Source organism: Euprymna scolopes, chromosome 21 (genome assembly GCF_053919585.1).
Source record: "Euprymna scolopes isolate OS-2025 chromosome 21, ASM5391958v1, whole genome shotgun sequence".
NCBI classification, from domain to species: Eukaryota; Metazoa; Mollusca; class Cephalopoda; order Sepiida; family Sepiolidae; genus Euprymna; species Euprymna scolopes.
The window spans coordinates 48,500,597-48,513,672 of record NC_136502.1 but is presented as its reverse complement, the minus strand read 5'-3'; the positions used below and the strand labels follow the sequence as shown (position 1 = coordinate 48,513,672).

The 13,076-nt window shown below is 35.0% G+C and overlaps 1 protein-coding gene across 2 annotated transcripts in view; it reads left to right on the top strand.

Moving 5' to 3' along the window:
* Positions 1 to 6,021: 6,021 nt before the first annotated feature.
* The window catches only part of LOC145242248 (ectonucleoside triphosphate diphosphohydrolase 7-like), a 118,384-nt gene continuing 111,329 nt past the window's right edge, over positions 6,022 to 13,076 (top strand). Inside the window, exon 1 of one of the 2 annotated variants that reach the window (XM_080105256.1) lies at positions 6,022 to 6,377. In XM_080105256.1, the coding sequence (XP_079961382.1) occupies positions 6,370 to 6,377 (8 nt within the window). In that variant the 5' untranslated portion in view covers positions 6,022 to 6,369. The remainder of the gene's footprint in view (positions 6,378 to 13,076) is intronic. The other variant, XM_080105258.1, reaches the window with a different exon arrangement.

Here is a 13,076-nt window from a genome sequence, read left to right as displayed (position 1 = left end):
AGGATTTAGGAGTATAAGGATTTTTAATGTTTATCATGCAAAACAGACAGGCAAGTGTCTTGGAAACAAAGTATTATCCCTTTAAAGCAGACATTTAAAAATAATATTTTTGCTAGTTCGTACTCAATATCTTCATCCATGTGTTCCCCTATTCCCTATTTTAAATTTCTCTCTTTCTCTCAGAAACTGAGAAAATTGGCTTACATGCCACTTGTGCTCATTAGACTTGTTTGGGCCGGTCTTGTCTGAGAGGTTGAGGGTAACTGATTGTCAGCTTGTCTTGCTGCTGTTTCCGACTGACCAGGAGCCCTAACTCTTTGGTAATGCTTAGACTGGCTGCTCTATCATCAGATGTATAATATCAGGATAGTTGTAGTGCCATGTCGCACATGGAAAGGGACCCTGCTGCTATATCTGATAGGCTTTCATGAGACCACACATTCTAGACTGGACTCGGCTAATGGACCACCATGTGTATACTTGGCGTCAAAACAGGCCCACTTTGCTCAACATCCTTCCCCATACCTAGCATTAAATAAAAACATAATTAAATGACAACCCAAACAAATATCACGATAAAATCAGACAACCACCCAAACAAGACTAATTTGCCTCTGCCCTTGAGGCTCACTTTCACAAATATCCGTGAGCTTAGGGGTAATCTAGATGATGTAGACTCCCTGGATATCTTAGCATTAAGTGAAACAAACTTACACTCTAACTACTTTAACATGACAGGATACCTCCCTCTTTGCCGTAAGGACTTGGATAGATGTATGCACGTGCTTAGAGTTTATATTCGTAGCACCCTCCCTTAAACTAGAGAGAGAAATCTTGAATCGGATGGCCAGGCTTTTATGTGCTTTCGACTAACATTTCATCACTGCGTTAGTTACTTATATTTTCTCTACCGTTTTTCCTCAAGTTAGGATTGTACCCTAATTAATCATGTCTTTGATAGTATAGATGCAGCACTCTCTTTGGATAGTAATGCCCAAATACATGCGTTTGGTGACTTTAATGTCCACCATAAAAATTGGCTTGGTTTCTCAGGTTACACGGATGCAGCTGAACACTCCACTTATAGCTTCTCTATAGCCCATTTCCCATAAACAGTAATGTTTCCAACTGGCCTACCAGATCGTGAACCTCAGCAGGCTTCACTTCTAGACCTATCCCTCATCACACCACCTGGGGATTGTGTGACTAATGCCCACAGTCAACTTGGAAATGCAGACCATCTTATGGTATCAGTTAACATCTCATTTAAATCCCAACCTCAAGGTGAGAAATTATTTCTCAAAACCACATGGTTCTACAACAGAGCTGACTGGGAAACCATTAGAGAACACATCCGAGATGCTCCATAGACCGATATCTTCTCTTTTCCTACTGAACAGTGTGCCAACTGAATGGTGCAAAGCGGGAATCGAAGCACATGTTCCCACACGGAAGTATTATAGCAAGCCTCACTCATCCCGTGGTTCACTACAGATTGTGCAGCTGTTATGGCACAAAGACAGCATGCATTCCACCAGTTTGTACGTCATAAGTCAAATACAAATAGGCAAAATTCATAGATGTTAGAAATCATTGTAAGAGAGAAATAGTGACAGTCAAAAGAAAGCATACTGAAATAATCAAGGAACGCATAGAATCGCCAAAGATAGGAACTCGTGATTTCTGAAAAATCTATACTAGTTTAGTGAATAAAGGACAATCAGTAATTCCTCCACTGAGCAATATCCAGAAGGTTGCATGCACGGTAACAGAGAAGGCGGAACTGCTGTCCTGGCGATTGCCTCCAACTCCACCTTAGAGCCAACAAATAACTCCCTTCCAAATTTCCCTATGTGGACTGAAGCCACATTAGATGATATAAAATTCACCCCTTCTCACGTCCGTGATATCATAAAAAACTTAGACACCTCAAAAGCGTGTGGGCCTGATCTCATCTATGCTATACCAATTAAGAAATGTTTAACTGAGCTAGCCCCCATACTTTCCAAGCTCTACAATAAATGCCTTGCTGAATCTTGCTTCCCTAATAGCTGGAAGATGGCCTCTGTGGTACCAATATACAGGAATTCTGGTGAAAGAACAGACCCTCTCAATTATCGTCCCATTAATCTCTTCCCCCTCTTCGTTAAAATCTTTGAGACCTTAATTAATCAAGCACTAGTTCACCACCTCGCAAAAGCAAATCTTCTCTCTGACAAACAGTATGGATTCAGGCAATGTCGTTCTACTGCATATATGTTAACATTCATCTGTGAACGCATTTACCACGTACTCGATAAAGCGGGTGGAGCCACAGCTGTAGCCCTTGATACATCCAAGGCCTTTGACAAAGACTGGCACAAAGGGCTGCTAATGAAAATTAAATCGTACATTATAACTGGACGTATACTAAATATAATTAGATCCATCTTAGACAATAAAAGCACACAGGTTGTTGATGGACATACATCCAACCAGCATAACATTAATGCGGAAGTGTCTCAGGGGTCGATCTTTGGACCATTATTATTCCTGATATTCAAAAACGACCTCCCTGATAATATTGTGTCCGAGATGAGTATATTTGCTGATGATACAATGCTCTATAACATGCAATTAGGAAGAACAGATGTACATAAATCTAAGACAATGGCAAAATCATTAGAAAATGACCTCCAGACCATAGTTGAATGGGGACGCAAATGGATGGTAACATTTAATGCTAGTAAAACTAAGCTGCTTTCCTTTAACAATTACAAGACGCCTCTCGAACCACCTATATTGATGAAAAATAACACCCTACCTGAGAATTCTACCTTCAAACTCCTTTTTTGGGGGCCTGTTTTACCATATTTTACTTTGTAGGCAATATGAACTGGAACAAATACATAGAGGACATTGCAAAAACTACTGCAAAGATGGTGGGTTCCCTCTATCAAGCTAGAAGACTATTCACACCTGAGAGTATCCTGTACCTCTACAAGGCCACAATTCGCCCATGCATGGAGTGTTGTTGCCACGTCTGGGCTGGTGCATCTACAACTAGCCTCTCCCTCTTGGATACGATCAAAAAAAAAGTTGTCAATCTAATCGGTCCCACTTTATCAACTAAACTCCAGCTCTTGTCCCATCGTCACAATGTTGCATCTCTGTGCATGTTTTAATAGAATGGGTTCTGATGAACTCATTGCACTTGTACCCTGTACATATCCCCGACAAACCCGTTTAGCAATAAGATTTCCTGCCTTCTCTGTTGAGGTCCCTAGATGCCAAAAAGCTTTCTATTTTATAATCTCTTCCCTTGAACAGCTAAACTTTGGAATGCCCTTCCTGCTACTGGCTTTCCTCGTCATACTGATATGCAGAAGTTTAAATGTAACATAACCCGACATCTTGCTAATCTTTCCTAGACATGGTCCCCAAAAGTGTCCTTTTTCGTCCAAGTGGTGATATGCCTTGTTAGGAGTTAATGTGAATAAAATAAATAAATAAATAAATAGAGCTGGTAGAGTGTATATGTGGGTATATTCATCATACAAGTGAATGTTAAACATAAAAAATGATATACATGAAAAGTAATTATAAAATGCATGCTGAATAGGTGTGGGAGGCTGGTATATGGATCTGCAGAATAGATTTCCACATAGGGGTCAAGGAGTCGGGAGTCGGAGTCTAAGATATCAAAGGAGTCAGAGTCGGCATTCTAGGAATTCAAAGAGTCGGAGTCGTAGTCGGACTTTCATCATCCAACTCCGCAACCCTGGTGGCAACATCCGCTTCTAACCCCCTAAAACTAAATACAATGCCCCTGCCTCTTCTCTTTCATCACCTCTTCCAAAAAATCCTCTGAACGAACCGTGAAAGAGAGTCAGTGCCACCAGGACTTAGGGTTAAAGGTAGGGTTACATAACATAATTAAATCCTTCTTAGATAAGAGAAATATCCAGGTTGTCTTTGACAGTCATACATCTAAACAATATGATATAAATGCGGGAGTGCCTCAGGGGTCTATCCTTGTACCTCTGTTATTCCTAATATTCATAAATGACCTCCCTGACAAAATTGTCTGTGAGATGGGTATATATGCTGACAACACCACGCTCTATAACAGACATGACAAGAAAACAAATGAACACATATCTAAAGAAATGGCAGAAACACTAAAGGATGATCTCCAATCTGTAGTGGAATGGGGACAAAAATGGATGGTCACATTCAATGCTTCCAAGACTAAACTTGTTTCCTTCAATAATTACAAGAAACCTTCCCTATCACCTATAGCAATGGCCAACGACTCCGTAATCTGAAAGTACATCTTTTAAACTCCTTGGCCTAACGTTCACAGGAAACATGAGTTGGAACAATTACATTGAGAGCATAGCCAGGACTGCTGCAAAGGAGGTAGGTTCTCTCTACCATGCTAGAAAGTTACTAACACCCGAAAGTATCCTATACTCCTACAAGGCCACCATTCGCCCATGTATGGAGTATTGTTGTCATATTTGGTCTGGTGCATCTGCTACTAGTCTCTCGCTCCTAGATAAGGTTCAAAGGAGAGTCGCCAATCTGATAGGTCCTGAACTGTCATCTAAACTTCAGCCTTTGTCCCATCGACGAAATGTTGCATCCCCCTGCCTGTTCTACATGTATTTTAATGGTGAATGCTCTGACGGACTGCAAGCACTTGTGCCCCCTCGACGTAAATACCCTCCACAAACCCTACAAGCAGCTAAATCCCAGTAGAGATCCCTAGATGTAAGAGAGCCTTCTACTGCAGTATTTTCTTCCCCAGAACCGCTAGACTTTGGAATTCCCTTCCGGGTCCCTGCTTCCCTAACTGTGCTGACATGCAGAAGTTGAAGTGTAACCTGAACCGACATCTTGCTGCTCAACTCCCTACACAGTACCCCTGATGCAATGATGCATATGTCCCTGATAGTAGCCCCTTACAACAAAGTGGCAATGTGGCTTGTTTGGGGTGAAAATGTAATAAAAACAAAAACAAAAAAAATGTTAAGGGAGTTTTTATTGTTATTTGTTTGAAGTTGTTGACAAAACGCTAATCTTCAATTATAACTTGGGATACTTGCGAGAGAGAGAGAGAGAGAGAGAGAGAGAGAGAGAGAGAGAGAGAGAAACAAAGTGATAGGTGGATTTATTCAGAATCGTACTCACGACGGAAATTGAAAGTAGAGAAAATACAAACAAACAAAAAAGTTTGTATAATGTACGTACCAGTTACGTAACGAAGCTTACATATTTCAAAAAATCACGTAATTTGATCAAGTAGTTTTTTTTTATATTCAAGAAAATCCAATTTTACGACTAAGCGAGTAGTCGTATTTCCGTTGAGCATGATGAAATTCGATGAAATAAATAAGAGGGAGACAACTCAATTTGAAGTGTCGAGGTCAAAATTAGCCTTATGTTTAATACCGTTCCTAGTATAAAGTTGCTAAAAATCGTAAATTTTGATTTCCTTATTTAAAAAAAAAACAACTTGATCAATTTACGTGAGTTTTGGAATATGACATCTTCGTTCCGAGACGAATACGTACATTATAAAGATTTTTCTGTCTTTTTTTTCTTTTTAAATAAGTGTATTTTGATAATTCTGAATATTTTGACTTGTCACCGTTTGCAAAACTGGACAAAACTAATTGCTAAAAGTTAGCAGTTATTTTTTAGGCCAACCGCTAAAATATAACCCCACTATTGAACTCGTGTTCATTTTTACCGGCTGCTAAATTCGGTTGACCTGTAATAACATGTGGCTATAAAGCTACGATCACAATTCCTACTGCTGCTACGAAAAAGGTGCTCATCTAAAGAGAACAAAAACGAACGCAACGGAATAAATCTTTAGCACTGATTTTAATAGTATGTCTATAATTCTTGAGACATTCTATTATTCTGTTATCCCATAGCACGGATTTCAGATGTATTTCTTGCATTCTTAAGACGTTCTATTATTCTATCGTGTTCGGGAATCGCGTTGATAAGATATAACAAAGTAGAAACATTCCGTTATTCTATTATTCTGTTTTGTCAGCAGCCGAAAATAGATAGGGAGAGGGTAGTGTTCACCATTTTATTTATTTTTTTAAATTTAAGTACTAGTGTTTGTGATGTTACTTAAAGTCAACCTTGTTGACGACTTTTCTAATCATGAATAGAAGCAATTTTCTGTTTCTCAGCGAAGTTGTCCTTGTGTTGACTGTCTATCTTCCCTGATGTCATGGAGACGACTTAAGAATCACAAAATTGCTTAAGAATACTTTTTGTATTAAAAAAAAAAAAGGCTGATAGGAAACATTGAAATCAGTTTCATCGTGGGTCCATTTTACGCGATTATTTTCTTAGTTTGACATGGCGAGGTAAGTAATTTACCATTTTTTTATTTTTATTTTGTTTTCGTAGCATCCACATCAGCTTTGTTGTTGTTGTTGTTGCCGAATAAAAATATAACAGTCGATGTTTATTGTCCGATTTTATACGCGTCAACTTTCTATTCATTCCACATGGTAAAGATGAATAAAATCACGTTTTTTGTTTGTTTTTTCTTTTTGCAAACAAAAACAAACAAAAAAAAAAAAAAAAAAAAAAAAAAAAAAAAAAAAAAAAAAAACAATACGAAACAAATAAATGAAGTATTGATTTCTTTTTTAGTTTATAAAAAAAAAATGAACGAAAAATAAACCACCAATCATCGTTAAATAAGAATAATTGATAATAGAACGAACGTATTTGACAGGAGCACGCGTAAACCATAATGCTTGACTTTTAAGTGTAAATTTAACTTGAAATGCCTTTCTAAATCGACGGTCTATTTGGTGCTTGTTAAGATAGTCGACAGGTCGATTCTTTTTTTTTTTTTTTTTTTTTTTTTTTTTTTTTTACCATATTATTTTAAACAAAAACAATATTACGCACTTAATTGTCATAACAAAAATAGTAATATATCCAAAAATCACGAAAACTCATCGAGTAGAAAGTTATTTGGTACTAGTGCACTTATTGATCCGGGCTGAAATAATAACGTTATTTCGAAAGCCATTCTTAACATTGGGAGGGGAGGGTGTTTTATAGCTATTCTGTACTTTAACTTCACAATTTAATAAGAACAGACATCATAAAAATTTAATTAAACTTGAAAATACTATTTTTAAAAAATAGCGCGGATAAATAAGTGCATTAGCACCAGTTATTTTTAGTTAAAAGTAATGATACTTGACACTTTTGCCACCGTTCTGAAATAATAACGTTATTATTTTGAAAGCCATTTTTAACATGGGGAGGGTGTTTTGTAACTATTCTGTGCTTCCACCTAACAATTTAATAAAAAATTAAAAAAAAAAAAAAAAAAGATATCGTGAAGCTTGAATTTAAGTTGAAAAAAACTATTTAAAAATAGCACGGTGGCAAAAGTGCACAAGCACCAAAGTAATTTTTACGGAAAATTGGGTAAAATTGTATTTTTCTTAGACGTTTTAAATAGACAGCGAAGAGTTCACTCACAAGGGGCACAACTCGGAACGAATATTTTAGATTACTTGTTCATGGCTGCAATATTTTGTTGTCTAGACTTTTCTTTTTACTAAAAAACAGTTTTACTCGATAAATTTCGTTATTTTTAGATATATTACTATTTTCGACATGTTGTTTTTGCTTAAAACGATATATTTAAAAAAATCTATTTGTCGACTCTTATCTTAACAAACACCATTTATTTATTTTTGATAATTCCGGTCACTGTGTATCCTTTAACTGTATTTAACAGAATAAAAAATTGATAGGCCGGGGAAGTACGGTACTTGTGCACTTTTGCCACCGTGCTAGAATAATGTTATTATTTTGAAAGCAATTCTGGGTTTGCATTATTGTACACATAGATTCGAAAAAGTTGTCAAAAAAAATAAATATATAACAAATAAATCTTATCAAAGGCAAGATAAGTTACTTTTCTACCAAACTGGATATATTTTTGTGTTTTTATTCAATGTAACATGTTTATTCAGCTCGAAAAGCATACAGTGTTTACCGATGTATTAGAAAATTCAAAGTGGCGCCCGACTCTATCTTTAACACGGTAAGTTCAGGAAAAAGTGTTATAAATAATAAACTAGACAAAATAATGTTAGAAATTCGTTCCATATATGTTACCGTGACATAACGTGATATATATTCGGTGTTTTTTTAATAGTATTTTTCTAGTTTATTATTTATAACACCTTTTCCCAAACTTACCATGTTAAAGAGAAAGTCGGGCGCCATTTTGAATTTTCCAATACATCGGTAAACACTATGTTTTTCGAGCTGAATAAACATGTTACATTGAATAAAAACACAAAAAATGTATCCAGTTTGGTAGAAAAGTAACTTATCTTGCCTTTGATAGCATTTATTTGTTATATATTTGTTTTTTGACAACTTTTTCGAATCTGTGTACAGTAATACAAACCCGCAATTCTTAACATGGGGAGGGTGTTTTGTAATTATTCTGCGCTTCCACCTAACAATTTAATAAAAATAAAGATGTCGTGAAGCTTGAAATTGAATTTAACCTGGAAAAACTATTTGAAAATAGCGCGGTGGCAAAAGTGTACAAGCACCAAAAGTACGTTATGCACGAACTTATGTTAGAAAGCCATTCTTAACATGGGCTGAGTGCTTTGTAACTATTCTGCACTTTCATCTAACCATTTAATAAAAAAAAGGGTACTAGTGCAGAGAGTGATCTGGACGTAAATAATAACGTTATTATTTAAAAAGCCATTCTTAACATGGGGAGGGTGTTTTGTACCTATTATATACTTCAACCTTACAATTGAATAAAAAAATATATCATAAAACTTTAATTAAACTTGGAAATACGATTTAAAAAATAGCGCGGATCACTCTCTGCACTAGCACCAAAAAAAGATACCGTAAAGCTTGAATTTGACAATACTATTAAAAAATTCAAAAAATAGCACAAAAACAAATATGTAACATCTAAATGTTACCAAAGAGCAATATTAGTTTACTCTTTTACCGATCTGGATAAGTTTGTTTTTAATTTTTTTATTTTTATTATTTTTTTTTTTTTTGGTTCCAAACGAACTGAGTATCCACTTTGTATAGTTATAACGAAAAAAAGATATGGCAGACATAAGGATTGCACGAGAATACTTGATAATCGCTCAAAAATCGAAAATAAAACAAAAAAAAAAAAAACGTATCCAGGAAGGTATAGTAATTTGCCTTGTCTTAAGTAACATATATTTTGGTACTTATGCACTTATATTACCATGCTATTTTTTAAATATTTGAGAAACGACTGATTATTTTAGCTGCATTAACCAATAGATTTAGTTTATAGTCTTTATTTGCATGTTAATTCTTTCTAGTATTTATTTTTATTTCTTTATTTTTTTTTAATACTTATTTCACCAATATCTGGTCTGGTGGTGTTTATGAGTCTAGTGGACGCTTTATTAATAAAGTCGGATTTATGATCCTTAAGAAGTATGTATGCTTCTTTTTTGTGCTGTTTATTTACTCTATTACTTATTTCAAGTATGTTAGTTATAAATTTGCTATCTGAATATATTTCATTAGCTATGTCTGAAGTTGATTTTTCATAGTTTTTTGTAACACTAGCAGTTCAGCCCGGCTTTGCTCGGGCCCTATGTACTCTTCATAACTTGGCCTACGTGTGAATACACTTTGTGTAAGATTTCAAATGTTGAGACCAAAATTTGTCTGAGTAATTTTGTAAACACTGCAGAGGTCAACTTTTTTAAACTTTGACCCCAATTTTGACCCCTTACATTATATTATTTTGGTCTCGAATCAAAATGCAAAGTTTTACCCATGTTCAAGTTACCTACTTCTAAAATTTCAAGCCTTTAGACCCAAAATTGACGGAAGAATTTGATAGAATCTGCAAAGCTCAAGTCTTTCAATTTTGACCTTTTGGCAGCCAAATTTTTGCCCCAAAACTGATTAGAATGCTTGCCGCATGTCTGAATACCCGTTATGTATAAATTTCAAATGTTTAGACCCAAAATTGGTTGAGTAGTTTTCTAGACACCGCAAAGGTCCAATCTTTTGAACTTTGACCTCTTGGCAGCTCAAATTTTCGACCCAAACCGATTAAAAAGCTTGCCCTGTCTCTGAATACCCTTTATGTAAAATTTCAAATGATTAGACCAGAAATTGGCAGAGATCGCAGGGGGTCAATTTTTTTCTTTTTTTAACTTTGACCCCAATTTTAACCCTTTAACATCTTTTGGGGGGGGGCTTGAATCAAATTATAAAGTTTAATCCATGTCCAAGTAACCAACATTTAAAATTTCAAGTGTTTAGACCCAAAATTGGCGGAGGAGTTCGGTAGAGTTTTCAAAAGTCAAATCGTTGCACTTTGATCCCTTGACAGCCAAATTTCTGGCTGAAACGATTTTCCCAAATCTCAATACTCCTTATGTCAAATCTCGAGTTTCTAGACCGAAAATTGACAGAATTATTTGGTAGGGAAATGTACACAAACACACACACAGACATTTTCACTTTTATAGATATATAGATTGTTTGAATAATTTATTGTATTTTTTTTATGAGTTTGTAGAAATTGTTTTGTGGGCTTTCATGAATAAAAATTTTGAGTTAATTTCTTTGACTGTTTAGTTTCTTTTGGGAGTGATTTTTCTTATTGTGGAAAGTAATTGGGCCTGTAACATTAATTAGAGCTTTTTCAAAGTTTTTATCTTGTTTGACATGTGATGTCGTTTCACAATTTTTGAAGCCAAAATAATCCTTGTCGTTGTTTAAGGATTTATCAAGAAAGAAATGAGCCTTCGATTATATACATCTTTTGGTTTTCATCATCAGTACAAGTTTATTTTTGTTATGGCTATATTCTTAAACAATGTATTGAAATTTGTCTTCTTCATGTAAAAATCCATCATTTGAAAAAGTGCTCAACAGTGGAGTAAGATTGTGTATTTCTTCCAGTTTAAAAATATCCAAAAGTAAAAACCATTGAATTTCAACAAGATTGTTGATAGTGCTCTATGAAAAGAGCGGGATATTATTTTATTCAATTCAGATCAACAAAATTGCCATTAGTCGCTGCAATAAATTTACTGTTTCAGTTTAAAACGACATTAATCTTACTCGAGGCTAGTCATTTAATGAAAATGAAAACCGAATAGAAAAAATAAAATGAAACGAGGGGGGGGGGAGAAATGTTTTGGAGGGCTTTTTCTTAAAATTATGCATCTAGATATGGGTGATTATTTTAAGGAGGGATGAAGCTGATTATAATAAAGGTATCTTTCGTTACTTAAATTATTTCAGAATGCCTACATGCGTTAGGTGACAGGAAATAAAGAATTAACTAACATAGTAATGGAGATATATATAAGTATATATCCGTTATAATATCGTCCAATTGTTTTTTTTTTTTTTTTTTTTTTTTTTTTTCAAATAGCAAGCTTAATTAAGTTATATTTTCGGCTTTAAAACATATACTGTTTGAAGGTATCCTAATGACAAAAGAAAGGATCTGTCTACAATCCATTTTTTTTTTTATTTCGGTGAATGCTTATAATTTTTTCCTTTCCATCTTATGCGAGCTTTAAGACCCCTAACAAAGTTATTGCTTTTGATTTTATAGGCTGTTCTTTAAAGGCGATAATAAATAAATAAATAATAATAAAAAAAAAACAACAAGAATACTATATACTATTTTCTCTGATTGTCATCTTTAAAGTGATTATTTTTTGTGTTTTTGACTTGTCTTTCTTGTTCACTTTTATTTTTTGTTTTGGAAGAGTGTGCCTGTTTTTTATCAATAAATGATCGTTTTTAAAGAGCAGCCTATAAAACCGAAATAATTTTTATTTTTGGTACAGGTTGTAAAACGTGCGCAAGATGGAAAGGAAAAAATATAGGCATCTGCCGAAAAATTTATATTTGTGGATTGCTTTTTTTTTTTTTTTTTTTTGGTCACTGGGATGCGCCCAACCAGTACATATATATTGGCAGCATTCCTTCATTTAGGTGTATTTCATTAAATAATAGACAATTTTTGTTGCTATTTCATTCACGGCATTTTCACTGTATTAGAGCTCTTCAGTGTGTTTAGACAGACAAGCATTTGAAGCTGGGATTGAAACTAAAAAGTAGTTATAACCATTAGGCTACGAGGAAGTGAAATCTTTGTTTATATAAGCACTATCAGCTACTGAAGAGACCTTCATTCTGTTTTACTAAGGGGATATATGTGTGTGTGTGTGTGTGTAAAATGTAAACTGTACGTGGGGGGGGGGGTGAACAGGATAAGTTATTATTCAACTCTACTGCAAGTATTGCCACTCCTAAACCAACTCTCGCCGTTCGTCCTCACACCAGGTGAGAATATTGCCAACGCTTTTTTCTACTTAATTGGTGTAGACATACGTTCACTGTGCCATTCGTGCTTGAATACCGTTCCAGAACATAGAAGATTGGAAAGAAAAGATTTGTGAGGAGATAACAAAGAAGTTATTTCTGCTTCAGAGAATGTGTGTGCATGCGTAGTGTTTGAGATTTTTTATTTTTTTTGTCCCCCCCCACCCCCCGGACAAAAGGAGGGTGGGCCTGTAAATTTACCCTTATCCGTTTTCTCGATAACTACGCCTTGGAATTTTTTTAAATTTTGCACAAACATTACTCATGATATGAGTAAAAAAGTAACAGAACAGATTTTCCAGGAAAACTCCGGTTGCTCCCCTAAGGGTGCCTTTCGGATTAAAATGGCTAAAATCGCCACTTTTGTGCTTATCAAAAAAAAAATTGATGCCTTTGGATTTTTATAAAACTTTCTGAAAAGTTGTAACTAACTGATTCTATATAATTTTGTTTGTCTATACTTTGTGATAACTCTTGTGTATGCCCTAGGGGCTCTTTTAGGGCTAATAAAAACACCCCATTTTTGGGACTATTTTACCATATTTGTCCAAAATTTTCTGTGTATGTGTATTTAGCAGTTTTTGCATAAACTCAAATTTAAATATGTTAAGGCCTTGGGGACTTTTGTGGCTTAATGGGGT